The following is a 25,483-nucleotide window of genomic DNA, read 5'->3' on the forward strand; positions in this document are numbered from 1 at the left end:
AGCTTGGTTCAGATTCCATTCCTGTCACTCACGAGCTGTGAGAGTTTGCACAAGTTTTTCAGCCTCTCTAAGCTTGTTTCCCACTGTGGTCTGGCGATGTCAGGGGGAGTTTGTCCACACTCAGGCTGCAGTGCTTTCAGCAGACGTGATCGGACAGGGGCCTGAGCCCTGTCTCTGGGTGGAGCGGAAAATTTGAGCCAGTGAAGCCAAATCCTTATAGAAGGCAGCATGTAGATTTTTTTTTTTTAATCCTTTGTTGTGGTCTTTTGGCAAAAGCTGTTTTTAAATAGCTTTATGGAGATATATAATTTACATATCATACAATTCATCCATATAAAATGTACAGGCAAAAGCCTTTTAACAGTCTAAATTTAGTATCTCAATTGGTTTGTATTCGTTGAGATGCATATTTTATCCTCAGTAAGATGGGTCCTTTTTTGTTTATAACATGATAGTTTCTGGTACTGCTCAAATGTGAGCAAAGTGTGCTTTGTTTTATAGCTTATTCTTCTCTTTGGAGGAATCCCTTATCTCTGGAGACTCTCTGGACGGTTCTGTGGCAGTGCTGGCTTTGGACCAGAATATGAGGTATGTACACCCTCTTCTTAACTTCCTTGGCTCTAGAGCGGTGCCTGTCCTTTGTGTGCTCATTTCGCTTGTGAGCCAGTCCTTTCCCTCTCAGACACAAGGGACCCGGGTAAGGTCGTGTCTAGTGAGGCGGCTGCTTCTCAGAACAACTCTGTGCAACGAATGGGGAAGCATGAATGTTGTTGAGCCCACACTCAGCAGGTTCTCTGCGCCACACAACTTAGCAGACACTTCAGACGAAGACAGAGTGTGCATCTCTTACAGTCTGCATTGAGCTGCTTGGCTCGGCCACCTACTCTTCTAGGACCTCCAGTTTAAGGCAAAGCCTTGAACCTGAGACTTCCCACCCATAATGGGTGTTGGGACACTGCTTCCTGACTTTTCCTTAGAAATTGTCAAGTCTTTTCCCCGCTTCCTGATTGCTTTTTGAAATGCTGGATCTCTTCTACATGTGTAGGTACCTTGCGCTTTAATTCTGCTCAGCTGATGTCCCTTTTCTGTGTGCCTTTTTCTAAAGCAGCCGAATTCTTCTATGACCCCTTTTCCTGTGATGTCTCTGTCTTCACAGACTTTCTCCCGACCTGTCACGTGTGGTGTCGCAGTTTACTTACATAGTCTCAGCATTGTTTCAGAAAGGATTTAGGGTGGGCTTATGTAACGTCCGGGCTGGCTCCTTTTTCAGTTCTCGCCCTGAATGTCGCTTTCTCAGAGGGGCTCTCCCTGACACTGCACCTACAGTAGAATTCACCTGACGCTCTGTGGGAAGCACGTCTCCTTATTTTGTTTTCTTCATAAAGGCACTTACCACTGTCTGCAGCTATCTCGTTTGTTTTCTTTTTATCTCCCTGACAGGAATTTTAAGCTCTAAGGAACAGAGACCTTTTATATACGTGTCCTTCACTGCTCTGTCACTAGTGCTAGGACAGTGCCAGTCACAGAGCAGGTACTCTGTAAATATTTGTTAAATGAATGAACACAATTTATATACATATAGGCATTAAAAATATTTCTTACCTCAATGGGACATATTTTATATAATGTTCTGAGATGATATTTTTGCATTTCACAGTGTTTTAGAGACCTATTCCTGTCTGTATACATATAAGTCTACATACGACTGTAGACTTATGTAGACGACTGTATACATACGTGGTATTGGCTGTACTTTCTTGCACAGTTCTGATACACACAAATTTCGGTCACCACGATTTGGTTAAATAACGCCAGTCCCTTAACAGCATGGCTCAGATTTCAATTACCGTAGTATATCACGTGAGGGGTTGCATAAAGTACGAACTTCCCTGCTAGGTCTCTGGTCTACGGATCTCTTGCAAATAACAGATGCTCAGTCATCCGTGAGCAGTCACCTCACTTTTTTCAAAGTAGGTCAGCGAGTGGTCAACCCGTTAGTTACGCAGAGTGCACGTTGTGTGGCCTCCTGGCGTCCCAGCTGTATATCCACATGACGTTTTACAAAACACGGGTAATTGCAAGGGAAGTGGCCAGCAAAGATGAACGTATAGCCAAGAAATGGGAAATGGTTACACTGAAGTGACATTCACGTCTAGCATGCGTGCAGGTAGAGATGAAATAGCTGCCCCTGGGAAGGCTGCCCCTGCTGCCCCGAGAGAGGTTAGACGTGCAGCCAGAGGAACTCAGTGAAGGTGACGTGGACATAAATGAGGAAGGCGGTTTTGACGAAAAGGATGAAGATGTCCCGGAGGTGCTGTACTGGCAGGAACTCTCACGTCTGAGGACCTCAGAGATGTTTTGTGACGTTGAAAGCTCAGAGGGTGAATGTTCGAAGCCGATGTAAACTTTGAGAAGGCGGGCACTGTCCAAACTGCTTAAAGAAGTAAACACTAATTCTTAATGTTTCTAATGATTTAAAGTATAGTGTACTAAACCAGTGTTATTTTTATTATTTTTCCATATCCTTATATGTTTAGAACTGACAGTAGGAGATAGCCAACATTTTAAAGGTCACAGAACAGTCACTTTTTATATTGATTATTAAGGTGTGTTGATACACTAGGAAGAATGGGGGATGTTTCAGAAGACGATAGATGAGCAAAGTCTGGATTTTCAAATCTTGAACTGTCTGTATGGCTTCAGGTAACTCTCATACAGTTCCTGTGTGATAAAAGGGGACTTCCTTCAATACCTCCTTCTCTAGCAAGTAAGCTTTGAGGGTGTAGATGACGTTTCAGACCTTGTATTACCCACAGAAACAAGCACATTGCTTGAGATCTAGTAAGTACTCAGCCAGTACTCCTAGATTTGTTCCCCAGTAATTCATTTTAAGAATGAATTAGTATTACACTATAAAAACTGCCATTTTTGTTCCTCCTTGTGTTTAGATCACTCAGTCCTTGGTGTTTCTGCTGATGGCTACACTCTTCAGCGCGTTGACTGGTTTGCCATGGAGTCTTTATAACACTTTTGTGATAGAAGAAAAACATGGTTTCAATCAGCAGGTATGGTAGAGAATGCAAATGTTCTCTTAAACGTGAAGACCTTTTGTGCCCTTGTCTTCTGCTAGTAACAGCTGAAACATAATTTGCTGTTTCAGAGTGTGAATTCTGTGAGAAAAAAAGAACTGCATGTGGTAGAGAGCGCAGTGTAAGGTCTTGCCATGGACCCTTCAAGCACTAATGTCTAGTGTTTTTCAGCTGATAACATTTAAGTGTTTATTTTAAACTGTAAACTGCAAGACATTTATTGTCTTAGGTTGCCTAGTGTCATGTAATACAGTCTCACTGCCTTTTAACTTTTTAAATTGCCTTAATAATGTATCTTCTTATATTCATTTAAAAGGCAATTTCTCAGTTTCTTGTGATGATGTTTTCTTTTTTCAGACTTTGGGATTCTTCATGAGAGATGCAATCAAAAAATTTATTGTAACTCAGTGCATTTTATTGCCTGTGTCTTCGCTTCTGCTTTACATTATTAAAATTGGGGGTGACTATTTTTTTATTTATGCCTGGCTGTTCACATTAGTTGTTTCTCTGGTGAGTAAAGTTTTTGTGTAATTTTCTTTTACAAAGTTCCTTGGTGTGACAAGTATGGTTTAGACTTCATTGGCACATAAACAGTTCTTAAGAAGCAGATGAAATATAAGTAGGTGCTCATAAATTCCCCTCCTGGATTCTGTTTTTGGTTATTAAAATAGAATTGGCTCTGACATAGATTTTTCTCCTTCTGTTGACTATTACAGATCCTAGAGGCTAGTTGTTACTTGTGGCGATCCAGTTGTCAGGCAGTTTTGGGCTATGCATTGATGGGTCGCCACCAGAACGGATGACGTGGTTTGATAATGTAATGACTCTTGACTGAACTCCATTGCCTAAAAAGCATGGCTGTTGTGAAGAGAAGAGATTGAAGAGGGACAAGAAGAAAAAAGCATAAACTTAGCTGGTTTTTCTTTGCCCTTCTTCCTCCTTTCTCCCTTTTCCCTCTCTACCCCTTCTTCTCTGTTCCTTTCCCCTTCCTTTCCTCTTCCTCCTACCTTCTTTCCTCCCCCACTGTCATCTCTCCTCATCTCTCTTCCTTCTCCCTCCCTTTTTCTCTCGTTCCCCCTTCATTTACCCTCCCTCACGTCTTCTTTTCCTCTTCTCCTTCCCATATCCTAAACTGCTTCACAACACAAGCACTACAACATGATCAAAATTGTCTGTTGACAGCCCCTAAAAATATCATCTATCATCCCTTAACTCCACTGAGGAGGAGGCTTATCTTAGTCTGAACTACCGTGGTGCTCATTGTTTCACTTCCTACTGGTGGGATCAAGATCGGACAAAGGGCACTAGTTTGATTTATACGTGTCTATTGCATGGCAAACTGAAGTGAGAGGAAAGAGCAGAGGAAATGCTTAAGGAAGTGCTGTTTCAACCAAAGTGTACAGTTGTGACCTACAGGTAATTAATTTTAGCAGACCAACCAAATAACAGACAGCACACAGTCAAGTTCTAGTAATTGTTTTTCAGCAAAGACTTCAGGTCTATCACGATTACTTTGAAAGGCAGAAGTCCAAGTTACTACGGGCTTGTGAAGTGCCGGAAATCCCCAGGATAGTTTTGAATGGACCATTTGACTTTTTGGTTATTACCACCTAGAGACTACTCATTTTGATTTAACTCATCAAACACTTAATATCTGGTACGATATGGGGCTGGGAATATCAGAGCAAGTAAGATAAGGCCCCTGTTTCCAAGGCTAGGATCGCATAACTATTTTAACGTAATTGAATTTGTATAATGAGTAGTTTTTCTTTAAGAACATATTCATAGGTTGTTCTGACATTTACTTTTCAGGTGCTTGTCACAATCTATGCTGATTATATTGCCCCTTTATTTGACAAATTCACACCTCTACCTGAGGGAAAGCTTAAACAAGAAATTGAAGTAATGGCAAAGAGTATTGACTTTCCTTTGACTAAGGTGTATGTTGTTGAAGGTAAGGCTACTGGGGGTAAGAAGATTTCATTTGCCTGGTTTGTTTTATTTGAGTACTTTTAAAATTTTAATAAATGAACAAATCAGGTTTGTTTTCATTGTTATCTAAAGGTTAGAATTTTACATTTTGGCTTTTTAAGATTGATAAGAATAGATGGCATAGTTCAGGGATATGTCATCAAACCGGTGGACTGATACTGAATCCCGCTCTTGCCCGAAGCTATGTTTGGTTGGCTTTTCAATACTGTTTTTAATTTTGGGCCAAGGCCTTTATTGCTCCCCGTTATATCATGTATATTAGATTGATTTATGTACTTCTGTTACCTGCCTGGCTCCTAGGAATTAACTCGGACCCTTGCATTGTCAGATTCCATTTAGCACTAGTTTGGGGGCTCCTAAACAAAACCATTATTATTGGCTTTGTCTCCTTCAACAAAACGTCAGTGTTCTGGAGGACTCTGATTGCACCTGCAGATTACCGAAACTTACAGAGATGTAGAATAACGCTGTTGTGTCGTACCATGACTTTCAGAATCTATAAACTAAAATCCATGTCAGTGAATGAGGCTAGTTCTTCCTCTGCTACTTATCAGCTGTGGAATCCTGGACAAGTCACTTCATCCCTCTAGGTTTCAGTTTTGCTTCCTCCAAACCATGGTTTTGGCAAACATTTTCTGTAAAGGCCTCAATAGTAAAAGTGTAGGCTTTTCAGGCCACATGTTCCCTGTCACAGCTGTTTAACTGTGTCATTATGGTACAAAAGCAGTCACAGGTAATACATAATCACGTGAGCATGGCTGTGTTCTAATAAAAATTTATTCATAAAAATAAACGGCAGATTGAATTGGCCTGCAAGCCATTGTTTGCCCATCCCTCCTCTAAACTAAAAAGTCACCAATTGGATGAAGGAGTAGAAACTGAGATGTATGTAATAGTGGAGCTAGGGGAGAACAGAGATGGCCACAACGGGAAAGAATGAATTAACAGTAACTAGGAGAATATAGAAATCTTAGACTTTGGTTAGCTTCTGAGGTTATTCAGCCAAACTAAAGGATCAGTTGGAACATTTCTGTGGGGAAATGTTAAGAGAATAAGCCAATTCATATTACTTTAGCCTCTGAGATCACTGCTCTTTTAGTTAATATTAAACTAGTAGCACACTAATCAGTACAGCAGTTTCTGAGGGTCTTTTACTGGAGGGGCAAACTAATTTGCTGATCACTTAAGTTATAATCAGGTAATATGAAATGACAGCTAATGATAACAGAGGTACTTGATAGATGTGTAATATATACCATCATGCTATATGATTTTAGATGCAGCAGTCAGGGAAGGCTTTATGTAGGGTTATAGTATAAGCTGGGACCTTACAGAAAATCAAGATTTGAGTAGGTGGAGGGGTAGAATTTCAGAGGTCAGGTTGTGGAGTCGGTAGTCTTGGGCTTGAATCCTAGCTCTGTCACAGTTACCCTGTGACTTTGAGCAACTTAACTTTGCTAAACAGAAGGTTGCTCACTGGTAATGCATGCTTTTATTGTTAATAATGTTACCAGTCCTCAAAAATATTTTGAATGAATGAATATTGTTAATAACAATAACAACAACACATTACAGATTTGTAAATTAACAGGAATATTGTGAGGAGCCAAGATTCCTGCTCCCGGAAAATATCAGATAGCAAGGGCTGTGCAGAGAATCAAACTTGTGTGATGTGAAGAATTACTGAGCAGATACTTTAGAGTGGCTCATCAGGCAAGACCTCTCCGAGCAAGTGAATTTAAGCTAAGACCTGCAGGAAGGAGCTGTGCATGCTGACATCAATAGAAAGGCCTTCCAGAGCTTTGAATCTTCAGGAAACAGAAAGCAGTCCAGTGTGGCTGCCATATTACAGTAGAGTGTTAGGACATGAAATCTGAGACAGCCAAGAGTCAGACCACAAAGACTTTTGTAAATCAGGGGAAGGAGCTTGGATTTTAGGTTCAAGGGAAAAGCTATTGAAGGGTTTTTAGAGATTTTACTTATTTGTTTTTAGACAGAGGGGAAGGGAGGGAGAAAGGGAGAGAAACATCAATATGCGGTTGCCTCTCATGCACCTTCTAATGGGGACCTGGTCCGCAACCCAGGCATGTGCCCTGACTGGGAATCACCAGCCAGGGTGCCAGTGAAGGTTTTAAGCAGGAAAGCGACATGGTCTGGTTTGTGTTTTTAAAATAACTCGGTTTGCTATATGGAGAATAGATTGTAGGGGCGGCAAGAATAGAAGCACGCGGAGCAGTTCGGAGGTTGTTGTAATAATACAGGTAGGAGGTAGTGGTAGCTTAGTCTAGGGCAGTAGTGATTGATGGACAGAAGTGGGTACACTGTGGATATGTTTTAGACGTAGAGTTTGCTAATAGATTACATGGAAAGGAACAAGGGGGAAACGGAAACATCAAGGATAATGACCTAGATTTATAGCCTGGGCAATTAGATAAATGGTAGCTTCCTGATATTGAAAAACACTGGAAGACAGCAGGTCTATGCGAAATTAAGTTGGATGTGTTGCATATTGAGATAAATATTGAACATTGAACTACAAATTTGGCAAGCTGTAGTTGCAAACAAGCAGTAAAAACCACCTGTGGCTGACTTAAGCAGGGCTGGTGGGGGGTGGGATATCGCTTATTGAAACAATATTTGCTAGCTTACAGAATCACCAGGAAAGTTAAGTTTACCAAGCTTGGAAAATGGGCTGTTCCCTAGGGAGATGAGGAACTCAGAATTTCATTGCAGAGCCAGTCTGGGAGGACACTGCTGTTGCCTCCTACTGTTGGATTCAGCAGTTTGCACCCCTAACATCCCTGCCACTAGCACCTACACAACTAGTTCTTACTGCCCTGCTTCCTTGCTAATTAGCTACCTATTCAGAGTCCCTAGTGGGTACATTTGATTGACTGAGCCAGGGCACGAGCTAGCTGCCAGGATGCTGGGGAAACAAATATCTGGATTTTTAGAGTTCTCAAGTGACAAGAGGTCTCTCACAAGACGTGATGTGAATTCCCTAAACTCTGAAATGAGATTCCAATCCTGGGCAGAGTGAAAAACACACATAAGAATATAAACAACAAGAGGACCCAAAGAAATCAAATCAGAAACAAAAGAGAAGTTACCACCAACACCACAGAAATATAAAAGATTTTAAGAAATTATACCAACAACTGTATGCCAAGAAATTAGACAACCCGGGGGAAATGGACAAATTTCTAGAAATATACAAGCTTTCAAAACTGAATCAAGAAGAAGCAGAAAGCCTGAATAGACCCATAATAACTAGTGAAATTGAAGCAGTAACGAAAAAACTCCCAGCACGCAAAAGCTCTAGAGCAGATGCCTTCATAGGCAATTTTTCCAAATATTTAAAGAACTAACTCCTATCCTTCTCAAACTATTTCATAAAATTCAAGAAGAGGGAAGACTCTCAAACTCTTTTTCTGAGGCCAGTATTATCCTAATTCCAAAATGAGGTAAAAACACAACAAAGAAAGATAACTATAGGCCAATACCTCTGATGAACATAGATGCTAAAATCCTCAACAAAAATATTGGCAATCTGGATCCAGCAATACATTAAAAAGATCATACATCATGATCAAATGGGATTTGTCCTAGGGATGCAAGGATGGTACAATATTCACAAGTCAATAAATGTAATACATCACATAAACAAAATAAAACATAAAAATCACATGATCATAACAGAAGCTGAAAAGGCATTTGATAAAGTACAGCACCCCTTTATGGTAACACTCAGCGAAGTGGGGATAGAGGGGGCATATCTCAACATAATAAAGGCCATATACAAGAAACCTATGGCTGATATCATTCTGAACAGGCAAAAACTAAAAGCTTTCCCCCTAAGATCAGGAACAAGGCAAGGGTGCCGCTTTCACCACTTTTATCCAACATAGTATTGGAAGTTCTAGGCACAGTGATCGGACAAGAAAAAGAAATAAAAAGCATCCAATTTAGAAAGGAGGAAGTAAAACTGTCATTATTTCCAGATGACATGATAGTGTACAGAGAAAACCCTATAGTTTCCACCAAAAAACTACTCAACCTAATAAGTGAATTTGGCAAAACAGCAGGATACAAAGTCAATATTCAGAAATCAAAGGCATTTTTGTACACCAGCAACAAAATAACAGAAACTAGGGGAAAAAATCCCATTTACTATAGCAACAAGAAAAGTAAAGTACCTAGGAATAAACTTAACCTAGGAGGTAAAAGACTTGTACTTGGAGAATTACAGAACACTGAAGAAAGAAATTAAGGAAGACACAAACAAATGGAACCATACACCGTGCTCATGGATTGGAAGAATTAACATCATTAAAATGTCCATACTACCCAAAGCAACCTATAAATTCAGCACAATCCCTATTAAAATACCAATGGCACCCTGGCTGGTGTAGCTCAATGGATTGAGTGTGGGCTGCAAACCAAAGGGTTGCCAGTTCGATTCCCAGTCAGGGCACATGCCTGGGTTGCAGGCCACGTCCCCAGTGGGGGCAACCACACAATGATGTTTCTCTCCTCTTTCTCCCTCCCTTCCCCTCTCTCTAAAAACAAAATCTTAAAAAATATATACCAATGGCATATTTCACAGATCTAGGACAAATATTTCAAAAAATTTATATGGAACCCAAAACAACCCCAAATAGCCTCAGCAATCTTGAGAGAGAAGAACAAAGTAGAAGGGGTCACAATACCTGTTATCAAAATATACTACAAGGCCACAGTAATCAAAACAGTCTGGTTCTGGCATAAGAACAGACACATAAAATAAACCCATGTCGTTATGGTCAATTAATATTTGACAAAGGGGGCAGGAGCATAAAACGGAGTAAAAATAGACTTCAATAAATGGTGTTGGGAGATCTGGACAGCTACATGCAAAAAAATGAAAGCAGACCACCATCTTACACCATACACCAGAATAAACTCAAGATGGATAAAAGACTGAAATATAAGTCATGATACCATAAAAGTCCTAGAGGAAAACATAGGCAGTAAAATTTCATATATCCCACCCTGCAATATTTTCACTGATATATCTCCTGGGGTAAGAGAAATAGAGGAAAAAATAAACAAATGGGACTACAACAAATTAAAAAGCTTCTGCAGGGCTGAAGAAAACATCAAAATGAAAAGGGATTCAACCATATGGGAAAACATATTTCCTATTGATACCTCGGACAAAGGTTTGATCTCCAAAACATAAAGAACTCATATGGCTCAACACCAGGAAGACAAAACAATTCAATTTAAAAATGGGCAAAAGACCTGAACAGACACTTCTCTAAGAGGACCCAGAGACATATGAAAGGATACTCAACATCACTAGCCATCAGAGAGATGCAAATTAAGTCTACAGTGAGATCCTGACACACACTGGTCAGAATGGCCGTCATTAACAAATCAAAAAACAAGTGCTGGCGAGGACATGGAGAAAAGGGAACCCTGGAGCACTGTTTGTGGGAATGCAGACTGGTGCAGCCACTGTGGAAAACAGTATGGAATTTCCTCAAAAAACTAAAAATGGAACTGCCTTTTGACCCAGCGACAACACTGCTGGGATTATACCCTAAGAATCCTGAAACACCAATCCAAAAGAACCTGTGCACCCCAATGTTCATAGCAGTGGTATTTACAATAGCCAAGTGCTGGAAACAGCCTAAATGCCCATCACTAAATGAGTGGATCAAAAAACTGTGGTACATTTACACAATGGAATATTATGCAACAGAAAGAAAGAAGGAACTCCTGCCTTTTGCGACAACATAGATGGAACTGGAGAATATTATGCTAAGTGAAATAAGCCAGGTGGCAAAAGACAAAGACCAGGTGATCTCACCTATAAGAAGAACCTAATGAACAAAACAACACACTAGCAAATAGAACCAGAGGCATGGAAACAAGGAACAGACTGACATCGACCAGAGGGGAGTGGGGAGGGGGATAAGGGAGGGAAAGAAGGGGAAAGGACCAGTCAAGGAACACATATGAATGACCTATAGACATGGACATTGGTGTGGGGATTGACTGGCATCAGAGGGGTAGGCTGGGCAGAGGAGAGCAAAGGGGGGAAACTGGGACAACTGTAGTAGAACAACAGTAAGATATTTATTTAAAAAAGAATAAAAATAACATGCACTGTATATATCCATGTGGAGATGGAGAAATATATAGGCAGCTGGGTGTATGAGTTTGGAGTTCTAGGGAGAGGTCTGGGCCAAGAATATTGATGTGGAAATATCTGGCACAGCGATGGCATTTAATGCTGTGGGTGAGGGGCTCAGGGCAGAGTCAGCATCAGAAACTAAGAGGGAGAGACCACTGAGGTAGGAAGGAAAACAGGAGAAAATGCTGTTCTCTTTGAGATTGGAAAAGGAAGTGTTTTAAGGAGAGTGGTCTGCTGAGAGGGTAAGATCAAACATAAACAAAAATGACACAGATGGCAATGCCTTACATTTGCATGGGACATTTGGATTCTCAGAGTTCTCAAATACATTACTTCATACCTCAAGTGGTATCATTAGTCCATTCAGAAAACAAGCATTATCAAATATATACTATATGCCAGACACAGGGATACAAAAAGCTTATGGTCTTGTGCAGGGCCTTTTTTTTCTTTTTTAAGATTTTATTTACTTATTTTGAGAGAGGGGAAGGGAGTGAGAAAGAGAGGGTGGGAAACATCAATGTGTGGTTGCTTCTCACGTGCCCACCTACTGGGGACCCGGCCTGCAACCCAGGCACGTGCCCTCACTGGGAATCGAACCCACCGCCCTTTGGCCCACAGACTGGCACTCAGTCCACTGAGCCACACCAGCCAGAGCACTGTGCAGGGAGTTTTAAACTTTAATGAGTACTATATAAGAATTCCCTGGAGAGATTGTTAAAGAACAGATTCCCAGAGATTCTGATCCCGTACGTGTTTCTACTCATAGGTGTTTGTAACATCTACATCTGACTAGCACCGTGAACTTATTTTGATGTAAGTGTGCCTTGGGCCACATTTTGAGATATTTGGACCAGTGAGAGATATTAAGATGTTAATTTAATTTTATTTATATGCATGCAGTCTGCCTGCTTCCATAAATAAATTCAAGCAGCTTCTTGGAAATATTTTTAAATTCATTTTTTTAAAAATCAGAATTAGATAAGACAGAGATGAGAAAGAAGTGTGAGACCTCAGAATGATTCACAGTTTCCCAAATCCTAAGGTCCTATATTATTGGCAAAATTGGACCACTTTTGGCTTTTAACATCCAAGCAATTAAACAAAAACTGAAAAATAAACAAGTAAATAAATGCCACTGTTTATCAAAATCTTACCATCTTCTAAACATACTGTCAGACATACTGCTATATAAATAAAATATACTATACTCTAAATATACTACTTAAACATACTTCACATTAGAAATATGAGTAGATACAAAATTCACATTTACAGTGAGAGATCTCAAATTCTCAAGAGAAACACATTTTGTAATTTTTTTTAAAAGCATATAAGTAGTAGTAGTTTATATGCATTGGGCTCATAAATCAATCAATCAGTAGTTATATCTAACTCAGTAGTCTAATTGATTTACGCAGAATTTCTCATGTAATCCTCGGTCCAATCCAATGAGGTAGATACTGGTTTGCATCATAAATAGACAAATGAAACTTAAAGAAATTAAGAAAGTTTCTTCCATTTACACAGCTAATACATGGCAGAGCCAAGATTTGAACCCAAAGTCTGCTTTTAACCGCTAAATTCACTGCACAATATAGAATGTTTAGAAAATAAAATACATATGTAAAGAAGAAAATAAAAGTCAACCGTAGTTCAGCTACTGTTGGCCACTGTTAAAAGTTTAAACATTTTTTTCAGTCTTTTAAAAAGTAGCTCTAATTATTTTCTGAGTGTAGAAGTACATTTACTTACTTTAAAAGCCTAGGAAAAGGGACAAAAGTATAGAGGAAGGAACAAAAATCTATAGTTCTAGAAGCCACTTCAGCATTTTTTTTTTTAACACTTCAGTATTTTGATATATCTCTTAGGCTTTTGTTTATGTTTTTCTATTTACATGTACATTTTTTTCCGTGATAATAATGGAACCATATATACATAAAGTTTTATATCCTCAGTATATGGGTGAGCTTTTTCCTATCTTGTTAATTCTTCAAAAGTATAGTTTTGGGAGACTGCTTAATATTCCGTTTCATTGCTTTACCATAATTTAATCATTCCAGTGCAGCTGGATATTTCAGCTTTCCTTATTTACTTACTGCTGCATAGCTCTGCTGAGCAGAGATCTGTGTGGGCCAGATGGCAGGTAAACAGACCCTCTCCCACTGCTGGTGGTGATTTATGTCGGTACAGGTTTCTTCAGCTACTAAGCAATTTGAAAATGTTAATGTCCTTTCCAGTAATTCAATTTCTAGGAGGCTTTCCAAGGACCCCAGACTTTTTAATTATTCTCCGTGCTTTGAACTGTCTTTTCCCTAGGGTCTAAACGCTCTTCCCACAGCAATGCTTATTTTTATGGCTTCTTCAAGAACAAGCGAATAGTTTTGTTTGACACTCTACTGGAAGAGTATTCTGTCCTACACAAAGACATCCAGGAGGAGCCTGGCATGGAACCCCGCAATGATGGAGAAGGGGACAGTGAAGAAGTAAAAGCTAAAGTTAAAGTGAGTTCTTCTTTTTCTAAGAGACTCTGGTTTATTTCCCGTGACAACTCAAAATAACATCAATTTCTATGTGAGTGTTGAATTCAGGGAGACTATCCATTACAACACATGGCCCCTTTATAATTCTGATATTTGGGAGAGGTCATCACTGTTATTACGTGCTAACTATCTTGAGAGCTTTGCAGAGTGTACACATTAAAATTGGAAGCATAGACAGGTAAATTCTTATAATTATACGCTGTCTTCACAACAGGGACTTTATATATATTCCTTATGTGTTTATGATCAAAGAAATCCCACAGGCAGGATAAAGAGGAGATAAACACTAATTTGTAGTTTTGTTGAGACAGTAATTACAGACTCTGGCAATGGAGAGACTTGGGTTTGAATCCTGGTTCTGTCATTTAGTAGCTATGTGTCCTTGGGTACGTTTCGTAATTTGGTGAGTTTCCTTTTGTTTGTGTAACAAATATTATGAAACGTATACTCTGTGCTGAGATACTTAGGTTGGCACTGGGAACACAGAGTTAAAGGGGCAAACCCTGCTCCCAAGGAGCTTACCCAGTCACAGTACAGCATGGCAATTGCCACAGTGAAGCCACGTATACTGGATGCAGTGAGGACACCAGAATACACATTTCCTAACTCTGACCTTAGAGTCTGAGAAAGCTTTTTTTTGAGTCCTTTCCTGGATGAGGTCAGCTGACGCTGATTAGCAAAATCTCAAGTACCAAGATTAAATGGGGGAAAGGAGACAATGATAAGAAACAACAAAAATTTAATCAGAAACTGCCACCAGCATTTGTATGTGCGATGTGCTCTTGGCTTTGGTGTCTCTCAGAGATGATTTTGGATCTGCGTGATGCTGGACAAGTAAGTTAAGCTCTCTAAATCATTGGTTTCTTTCTTTTTAATTTTTTTAAGGTTCTATTTATTTATTTTTAGGGACTGGGTAAGGGAGGGAGAGAAACATCAATGTGAGAGAAACATCGATTGGTTACCTCTCGCATGCCCCCTGGCCAGGGAACAAACCTGCAACCCAGGCATGTGACCTGACTGGGAATTTAAGCAGCAACCGTTCACTTTGCAGGATGATGCCCAGCCAACTGAGCCACACTGGTCGGGGCTAAATCATCAGTTTCATAACTAAAAGATGAAGGCTGCGGGTTTCACATCAGCACTGTTGAGATTTGGGCCAGATAATTTTTTGTTGTCTTACGGGAGGACGTCTTACGCATCATAGGACGTTTAGCAGCATCTCTGGCCTCCGCCCACTAGATGCCCGTGTAAACATCACCACGACCCCCTTGCCACCCCAACAGTTGTGACAACCAGAAATGTCTCTAGACATTGCCAGGTATCTGAGGGGGTAGGGGCTTGTGGGGCAAGGTCACTCTGAGTTGAGAGGCACTAGGGTCATGGAGACTAAGGGAAATAATACAGGGTGGAGCAAAGGTTCACCCTTGTGAGTGCACAAGACAGTTTACTCTTGTATTATTGAGTATTAATTACTGTATTATTTTCCATACAAATAACCATAAACCTGCTTTTGCCCCACTCTGTATTCTGAAATACCTTGTAGTTTATTTTATGTATTCTAAGTACCAGAAAATAACTATTATCACTTGAGCATCTATTTTGACCTAAGAAGATGGTCTAGAAAACTGCCTAGTCCATTATAAATATGTAGATGGGACAAAAGTCTGCGAAGAGATTAGGCAGCATCGGGAGAGGCTTACCTCCTTTAATTTTTAATTTATTTTTTAAGTGGGGTTTTTATGATGTTGAAATAAGTCAATTTGGCCTGACGACAAGTCATAGGACTTTAAGCCAGGCAGAGAGCGTAAGGTCGTCTTATAGACAGGAAAACTGAGTGCAGAAAGGGTAACCCAGGGACTGCACTGAGGCATCATGCAAGTTCAGCGAGGCACCCTACTTAGGAGACGTCTACCTACAGGGTTACCTTATAGCCACACCTGGATAGGAGACAGTGGTTCCCTAATTGTGAGCAATGTAATGAAATCACTGAACTTTAGTATCTATGAGAACAGTAATCTTTGCCTTAAATTTTTAAAAAGATTGGGCAGTCCTTTGAAGCATGTTGAATGGAGTTTGAGTTATTTTCTTGGCTTCTTGAAGAGTCTGTTTTATTTCATTGATAACTACAAATATTTCAGCATCTATGTATAAGTTACAAGATGAAGATACACTAGACATAGTCCTACCTAAAGAACCTATAGTAGTCCTGGCCAGTGTGGCTCAGTTAGTTGGAGCATCATCCTGTAAACCAAAGGGTTGTGGGTTCAATTCCTGGCCACAGCATATGCCTAGGTTGCAGGTTCAGTCCTTGACCGGGGAACACACAGGGTGCAACCAACAGATGTTTCTTTCTCACATCTGATCTTTCTCTCTCTCTCTCTTCCCTCCACTCTCTCTCTGAAATAAATATAAATCAATAAATTAAATTAAAAAGAACCTATCATAATAGAGTCTAGATAAGTATACAAATAGCCCATACTTTAAAGCAAAGTGTGGTAAATATACTAAGTAGCTGAAATAGTGTGGCTTTCAGGAATTAAGAAATTAATATAAGTTCTAATGGTGAGACAGTTACTTAAAAAGGATATTTGAACTAGATAGAACTTTAACTTGGGGATAGGCCTTTCCACTTTGAAGACATGAAATGAATAAAGCTGTCGAGAGGAAAAGAAAACTACACAATGGCTATCCTGAGAGTAATTATGGAATGAATTCTCGTACATGGAGAAAGTTAGGCGAGGACCGGTTTGTAAAATACTCCTTCCTGAAGACATGGAGTGAGTGTTTCCAGGGGCCTGGAATGTTTCGATTGACTCGAGTAAAGGCCAAAGCCTGTTTTCAGGAAGATTAAAATTTGGTGGCAGCATATAGGAGAGAGCAAAGATTGGAGGCCAGGAGGCTTCTAGGGTCTGTTGCATTAGGATGTCCAAGATAGCCATGAAATAATGAGGGCCTGTGCTAGAGCGAAAGGTCAGAATGCGGGGAAGGGTCACCACAAAAGGCAGATTTAAAGTGCTTGATAATTGCTACAATGCGAGTGAAGGAGAAGGTCAAAGACATTCATTCATTAGCCGTACTGCTTCCAGTAGTGCATGTCCCCCTGGTGAGAGGATTTTATATTATTTTTTAAGATTTTACTTATTTATTTTTAGAGAGAGGGGAATGGAGGAAGAGAAAGGAGAGAAACATTGATGTGAGAGAGAAACATCAATCAGTTGCTTCTTGTACCCACCCCAAACGGGGGACTGACCCCACACCCACACTCGGATCAAACCGGAAACCTTCCACTTTGTGGACTGAGGCTCAACTGGTAGTGCCACACAGGTCAGGGCTGGTGAGATGATTTTAGATAGTATGTCAGTGTGTTGAATTTGAATAGCTATATATTTATTAAAGTACATTAGGAAAAATAAAACTAGCATATTATGATTTCATGAATTATGTCATTTAGGATAAGGCTAAGTTTTAAAAAGTAAATTGGTTTAAAGAAAGATACTAAGCCCTGGCTGTGTGGCTCTGTTGGAGTGTTGTCCCACGGACCAAGGGGTCGCGGGTTCCGTTTCTGGGCGGGGCTTGTGCGCAGGTGGCGGGTTTGATCCCCCATCAGAGCGCGTAGGAGAAAACCGCCAGTCAGTGTTTCTTTCTCGTATCAATGTCTCTCTCTCGCTCTAAAAGCAATGAAAAAAACGTTCTCAGGTAAGGATAAAAAAATAAAAGTGGAAAGAAATGATACTAAGTAAGTAGTCACGTAGAGATTACACAGATGTGGCAGATGTTTAGGAAACAGTAATTTACCCGGCACCTGCTACTGACTCCCTACTGTACAATGCAGGGGGCAGCGCAAAGATGGTTTTAAGTCTGGATGATGTAGAGAAGATGACTCGTTTCATTTTTAACAGAAATTTAAGGAAGAATACTAATGTTATCTGAAATTCCTCTTAGAGATAACTATGAACATTTTGAATGTCTCTGGACTGGCTATTCATGTTTTTAAAAAATATCTAGGGAACTTATTCTCTGGAATTTTACCCTTCAGGAGACAAATGGAACACATAATTTGAACAACCTGTGTCAAAAGCAATTTAAAGAAAAGGAAAGTTAAAACCATATAAAAGCTGTACAGGAAAGCTGCCCTTTTGTAGAAGAAAACAAGCATTTCCCAAGCAAGTGCTAGGGTTAGGTGAAAGTCGTCCTAGCTGACAAGTGTAATAGAAGCGGCACAGGCTCCAAAGATGCGGGTCTGAATTTTACCCACTGTTTATTAGCAAGATGATGTCAAGTAAGACATTTTAATTTCTTGCTCTGGTCGGGTAGCTCGGTAGGTTAGAGCATTGTCCCAATATGCCAAGGTTCTGGGTTTGATCTCCGGTCAGGGCACATACAAGAAACAACCAATGAGTACATAAGTAAGTAGAACAACAAATCAGTGTTTTTTTCTCTCTCTCCCCCCCCCTTTCCCCTTCTCTCTCAAATCAATAAATTAAAAAGCAAAAAAGACTTTTTTTTAAGAGGAGAAGGGAGGGAGGGAGAAACCGGTTGCCTCTTGCATGCACCCTGATGAGGGGATCGAACCCGCATCCCAGGCATGTGCCCTGACCAGAATTGAACCCACAACTTTTCGTTTTATGGGCTGATGCTCCAACCAACTGAGCCACACTGGCCAGGGCAGTTTTAATTTCTCACCTTCTTCATTTTCTTCCTCTCTAAAATGAAGATAGTATTTTCTATCCTGCTCAGCATAGTGTTGTGAGGATCAAATGAATCAGTGCATGAATTTTATATAAAAAGAAAAATATTGATACAATAGGTGAGTAAATATGTGTGGTGTTTATTTCCGCTCTTTTATATGAAATCAGTGTGGGAAGAGAAGAAAATCTAGTTCTGCCTAAGACTCTACAACAAATGAGCAAGTCCCCTTTTTCTGGAAAGTAATCCTTATTTAAGCTCTTTTCATTCATATCTTTGAGTGTGACTCCTGTACAGTTCTGAATAGCTTCCGTAGTCCAGATGTCGGACCTATAGTCTACTATCTAATAGAGAATTGGTTTTTTTGTTTGTTTGTTTTTTTATAGTTACTTACTTTTAGAGACAAGGGAATGAGGGAGAAAAAGAGAGAAACGTCAATGTGTGAGAGAAACATCGATCAGTTGCCTCTCACACGGTCCCAAGTGGGCACCTGGCCCACAACCCAGGCATGTGCCCTGACTGGGAAATCAAACTGGTGACCTTTCGGTGTGTAGGCCGGCACTCAATCCACTGAGCCACACCAGCCAGGGCAAGAGCTGGTTGTTTTTATAAAAGAATTGATAGTTCGTATTGGGCACTATCGTATTGGGATAGTTCAATAGTTCGTATCGAAGCGGGTAACTAGTGAAAACAGAAGCCTGAAGACTGTGTTAATTGATATAAAACGAGGCTAATGATACCTGCCTTATAGAAATGGAGGTGAATGAACTGTATGTAAAATTCCTAATATTCACTGTCTGATGCATAAGCCACTAATGAGTAGGAGTTAGTATCATTATTATTATTAAACAAAAACAGCCATATTTTTGCTTGTTACTGAAGTAATTGAAAAGTTAGAAAACATCAGTAACAAAATCATTTACTTATTTTAAAGATTTTATTTTTATTTATTATTGGAGGGAAGGGAGAGAGAAAGAGAGTGAGAGAAACATAGATGTGAGAGAGAAACATCTATCGGTTACCTCTTAATGACTCGGCCATACCCTACCAGGGACCAAACCCGCAACCCAGGCTTGTGCCCTGGCCGGGAATCGAACCAGCAGCCTTTCACTTTGCAAGACGATGCCCTACCAATTGCACCACACCCATCAGGGCCATAACAAAATCGTTCATGATCCAACTAACCATCCTATCTAACTATGTTTGTGGATAGTTGGGTATAGGGGTTGTTACCAATTACTTGCTGTTAGAAATATTCTTGCCCCCCAAAATGTTCGTGCAGTGAATATCTTTGTATGTACATCTTCAGTTGCACCTCTTAACTTTCCCCCTTAGAATAGATGTCTCTTAATTGGTGCATTAATTCATTACTCCCTTTTAGTGGGCATGCCCTGAAGGTACCAGTACACGTTTCTCTTAGATACTGAAAGAACTACTAGGTTAGTTATCTCATTCTTTTCTTTATCTGCCAAATGTACTCTGACCTATATTCTAACATTTAGAATGAAAAGATAAAATAAATGTAAAAACTCTCTTGCAAATATCCTTAATTGATCCCTTTTCTTATGCATCTACCGAGCTTTGCTTTAAGTGGTCGTTTTCCTTAAAAAATGAGGAATTGGTGGAAGAGGGGAGAAGAGGTGAAATATCTAGATTCCAATAAATCCTGCTGCCTGTGTTCCCATTAGGTTGCATTTTTCTAAACTATAAAGCAAAATCAATTCCGTGCTCATCTGTTTTTTTGTACTTCACCCTTTTAAGTAGCTGGAGTTAATTTCAAAACCTCTAGCCTTCACTTTTTAGGGCATGTGTTTTCTCATTGCTTGTTGCAGGATGCTGCATGTCCCCAGTAGGTCAAGCTCGTTTATTATTTCATTCAGATCTTTATATCATTGTTGATAGTTCATTTGCTTGATGTTTCCGTGATTGAGAGGTATGGTAATATCCTCTATTATGATAGATTTGTCAGGTTTTCTTTACAAATCTGACAGTTTTGAATTAATATATTCTGAGGAAAGAGTATTAGGTACATAAAAATTTAGAATCAATGTATACTCCTGTTAAGCTGAGCCTTGATCACTCTGTTGTGACCTCCTTTAAGAATGCCTTTTGCCTTTAAGTTGATTTTGTCTGATATTAATACTGCTACCAGCTTTCTTTTGATGAATGCTTACTAGATTTTGTGTAATCATTTTACTTTTCAAAAAAAATTGAGATAAAATTTACCATTTTAAAGTGTACAAATTCAGTTGCTTTTTGGTGTACGCGTATCTGTAATGCAGGGCAGCCACCACCACTGCCCCATTCACCCTTTTACCCCTAACCCCAAGGCCCCGTGTTGCAGCTGTCTCATACCCGCCTGTAGGCACATTTTGTTGTGATGGCCGACAGCACGCTTAGTGAGCCCCCAGGTGAAAGTCCTCTTCTGCTCAGAGAACAAACCCTCAGGGTTCTGCCCAGATGAGGGAGGAGCCATTGGCTTTTGGTGTGGAGCTGGACGTGGAATCTGGGGCTCTAACTCCTTCTGAAACAGCTCTCACCCGGTCCTGATATTCGTCACCTTACCCTTCTCCCCAGCTCCACTGTACCCTGTGCTGCTAGTCCCCAAGCCCTTTGAAGACTCTGGTGTGAATGAGGCCGGTTCTCTTTTCTCCATCTGCCCTCCTGCTTCCAAAATGTTGCTGTTGTCACCGCTACTGTTTGCCCCATTCTTGTCGGTTTACGTTGTTTCATCATTTATATGGGGTGGGGGGTGAATGTCGTCTTATTGGGGGTTTTGGTGGGAATAAAATTAGATGTGAATGTCCTTTCTGCTGTTTTAAATTGGAGGTCTTAATTTTTAAAATGGCAATTTCTGGTGTATTTTTGGAGGTCATAAGTGATATGTGCTTATTTGTACATAATTTGGAATATAAGAAAGATACAAAGTAGTTAACACACTGTAATTCTACCGTAGAGAAAAAACTACTGTTGACATTTTGATACGTTGAATACTCCCAGTCTGTTCCCTGGATTTGGGTGTTTTTACATACGCATTCACATTTTTTCTTAATGAGAATCATACTGTGTTTTTAGTTTTGTTTCCTGCTTTCTTCACCTAATTAAACCAGTTTCCCCTGTCAGAATATAATCTTTGAAACATCACCAATAGGCCATAACTGTTGTTTGACACTATTCGCCATGAGCGATTTCCCATGTCACACATGGTTTTTGAAAACACAATTTCTAATGGCTCTATAATATGGCTGCCTTGTGACTTTGTCATGATTTATTTAAATATTGTCCTATTGATAAAGATTATATCTTGATATTATATTATATCAATTTGTTCTTTGATTCAGAATAAGAAACAAGGATGCAAAAACGAGGAGGTGCTTGCTGTACTAGGCCATGAACTGGGGCATTGGAAGTTGGGACATACGGTCAAAAATATCATCATTAGCCAGGTAAGTTTGGAGTGACACTTCTCTTTTTACGGAACGGTAGCCAGGTTAGAAGAATGGCAGGTAGGAGAGATCATGTGGTAGAGAGGTTGAGACAGACTTTGCAGCCTGGCCCCTGGCTTTGCATCACAGTGTGACCTCAGGCACATTTCTGGACCCTTGTCTGCCACCATTCCCTTACAGTACCTCGTAGGAGTGATGTGAGAATTAAATGAGTTGATACAGGTAAAGAGCTTATAGTAGTGTTTGGAAAGTAGTAAGTATTATAACATGTTTATTGTCATCACCACTGTCATCACTGCCCCCTGAGTTACTCAGCTGCAGGAGCTGTAAGATCAGAAGGAGTGGGCCTAAGTAAGTTAGACAATAGACTCTTTTTTAAAAACCATTTTTCCTAATTTAAAAGTCGTCATACATCCATTGAAAAGAAACTGGAAAACCTAGTGTATGTGAAGAAGAAAGTAACAATTCCTGTTAACATTCCTCCTCTGGGTATCAATACCTCTAAATCCACAGAGTGGCCTCAAGTTCGCAGGCTCTGAGGGCGACAGCACTCCATCCTGCTGACTGGATCCGAGCGTGCGTGTGGCCTTACCCGAGTCTTAAGCCATACTTTGTACCCTTTCAAAAGGCCAGCCTGTTCTGGGGCATGGAATGTATGGGAAGACTTAGGAACCCCTCCCTTTAGGCACTTTCCTGTTGCCTTACATCTCTAGATATAAAACGAGCTCCTTGGTTTTGAAGCTATGTTGTATGGATGCACAACAGTGAGTAAGACATTAAGTAAGTCCAAATCCAAGTTCAAAGTAAGTACTTAGTCTAATAAGGAAAATCACTGCCCATTTCTTGAAAGTAGGTCCAGTGGAATCAGCTTACCATGAGGCTGTGGGCTGGTCCCGAAGCTGTGGTACCTTGTCAGGGCTGGGGTTGATTGCCCCTTCAAAAAATAAATTGGGCACCTAGCAGTAGCCAGTGGGGGGATGCCTGTGTTGCTGACTAACGCACTGACTCCATCCCTACCTCCTTGGCCACTTTGTTCATGGACCCCTCGACCAAGTTCTTGAGTGGCTGGGAGAAGAGGTGGGCTGACATCCACAGAACAGGCGTCTTCTCCACGGGATCATTGAGAACCTCCTCTGTTGTGGGAATAATCACACTCAGGGCCAATTTTGGAGGTTTTCCCACACCCCTCTATTCCAAATCTCTCTTTAGCCATCCTTCAGTTCCCAAGGTGCTGGTCATCCAGCCAAACCAGCGGTGGCCCACTGCCGGTGAATTGGTACTTACATCCTTAGCCTAGACCCTCTCTGCTTCCAGACTGAGTGAACAGTGAGATGAATTTCTTAAAGTTCCTCATGGAGAGAATTTCCCTTTACCACTGTCTTCCAGGGCCATCCTTGTGTGGTACTGTGATGCCACAGATTCCACTTTAGGCTGGTGCCAGTGTATTGCATTATCTGTAAAACTGGCTCACACGTTTCCTTCCCGAGTAAATGATTACAGGGAGCTCCCTAGAGTAAGGGTTGACCGAGGGTGACAGATATCAGGAGTTGGCATGCCAGGAGTATGAACCACCTGCTTATTTAACTTACTTCTGCCTTCGTGACTTTCTTCATTCCCACTCCTGTACATGCCTGATGTTGGAGTGCTTCTGGGCATACCCGTTTCCTTGCTAGGTGGACCAGGATAGCATCCAGGTCAGGAGGAGCAGCTCAGGTTGCAGGATCATGGTGTCCCATGGTCAAGAATCAGTCCTTGTGGAGCCCAGTAGCAAAGCAGAAGTTGTTTATCAAAAGAACTACGGTCACTTGATGGAAACGGAGCGCCTAGTTCACAATTCTAGGGGCCTTCGCTATGAGTGCAGTTGTCTGTATTGGATCTGCTGAGTGGCAAAACTGCTTGTCCAGCCTGGACATCCTGGGCCAGCTGGCAAGCCTTCTTGTGCTCTTGGGCCCACTCTAAGCTGGCAGCTTTTGGGTCATCTGGTAAATAGGTGGTACCTTACACTTAAAAATGCTATATGTGGCTTCCAAGATCCACATCTGCTAAGGGAAAAGAATCGTATTTATTCTCCAATTTTACTGGTTCAGACTTCAGAGTTTTTTCCTCTCACATATTGTTAAAGATAGATCTGCTTTTTTCTTGGACCTTTCTAACTGTAATGTTCAGCTCCATTGGTTCTGAAGAGAATTCAAGGGAAGCCAGTTTCCTTTGAGCCTGTGCATCGAGGTCAGGTGGGAAGCCTTGTGTCCGATGATGGCTGAGTGCAAACGAAGCCAGAATCCACTCTAGTCCTTTAACTTTTTACAGAAAGAAAATACCCCATTACTCTTGGCCACTTTAAACCCTCAATCATAGGAGGCTCCACTTAAGCCTGTTTGTAGAGAATACCATGCATTGGGGGAAATTTTGTTTTTCTTTTTACAGTGAAAGTGAAACTAGAAAACTACGTAACCAACTTTTTCTGCCCTTACACTGACACCGTTCCTCGAGCCACACCATGATGTCTCACTCTGCTTTTTGGTACTACAGTGAAATCAGCTTAGCGGTCACTTAGAAATCGTGTGTCCTTCTTTCTAGATGAATTCTTTCCTGTGTTTCTTCTTGTTTGCTGTATTAATTGGTCGAAAGGAGCTTTTTGCTGCATTCGGGTTTTTTGACAGCCAGCCCACTCTCATTGGACTGCTGATCATCTTCCAGTTTATTTTTTCACCTTACAATGAGGTAACGTATAATCTAAAATAATCTCACATATGGCCTTGCCTGTTTCAAAACTGGACCCCTAGGGTTGTGAAAAAAGAAATAAGCAAAACTATAGTTTTAACAAGGAAATGAAACAAAGTCTTTCAGTCCCTTGATTTACTGACCAGTACAAAAAAAAGTTTTCCTGCTTGGGCAGAAACTCCCAGGCCCAAATAAACAAATGCTTGTTGCGTGCTGTTACATGCAACAAGGGGGGTAAGTAGAGGATTAGACTCTAGTAACACAAACCTGGATGTAACGTACCCCTCAGAGTCTTGGTAGATAGAAACGACCTGTTGGAGCGCTATGTCCTAGACCACACGTTCACCAGTGTGGGGTGAAGACCCGTGTCTGAGGGGATAAGACAAATAATAACCGAGTTCATGCGGCCAGATAAGGGAGGCTGTGGGGGAGTGTTTCTCTGATTCCGTTCCCTGGTCACCTGCTGCAGCGTAGCCCTGGGGCCCCACCCCAGGACCCTCTCCATCAGAACTGGGTGCTCTATGATAGGTGACGTTTCAGACCCCCTGCTCTGCCACTGCTCAGTACTGGGACTTCGTACATGTAAGACATGGATTACTGAGACTCTTAACAAATCTGATGGTAATCACGTGTCGTATTTGATTAGGCTTCCAAATGAAACAGAAATAACATTGGAGATCTTGAGATATCTCCATTCAGAAGAAGACTTTCTTGGGACACGGTTTTAAAATAAACTGAATGAATTCTGTTTCTTCATAAAAAGGGGGATAAGGGTGAGGCATCAGAAAAGAGGGGAACAGATCATATCTATGTAGCACTGACTAC

General features: G+C 40.7%; 1 protein-coding gene across 2 annotated transcripts in view; it reads left to right on the top strand.

Moving 5' to 3' along the window:
• Window positions 1-25,483, top strand: part of ZMPSTE24 (zinc metallopeptidase STE24) — a 38,105-nt gene that overhangs the window by 7,613 nt on the left and 5,009 nt on the right. The window contains exons 3-9 of one of the 2 annotated variants that reach the window (XM_024554630.4): window positions 502-588; window positions 2,949-3,065; window positions 3,447-3,599; window positions 4,902-5,043; window positions 13,582-13,766; window positions 21,833-21,937; window positions 24,515-24,658. In XM_024554630.4, the coding sequence (XP_024410398.1) occupies window positions 502-588; window positions 2,949-3,065; window positions 3,447-3,599; window positions 4,902-5,043; window positions 13,582-13,766; window positions 21,833-21,937; window positions 24,515-24,658 (933 nt within the window). The remainder of the gene's footprint in view (window positions 1-501; window positions 589-2,948; window positions 3,066-3,446; window positions 3,600-4,901; window positions 5,044-13,581; window positions 13,767-21,832; window positions 21,938-24,514; window positions 24,659-25,483) is intronic. The other variant, XM_024554631.4, reaches the window with a different exon arrangement.

The sequence above is a fragment of the Desmodus rotundus genome, chromosome 3 (assembly GCF_022682495.2).
Source record: "Desmodus rotundus isolate HL8 chromosome 3, HLdesRot8A.1, whole genome shotgun sequence".
Lineage (NCBI taxonomy): Eukaryota > Metazoa > Chordata > Mammalia > Chiroptera > Phyllostomidae > Desmodus > Desmodus rotundus.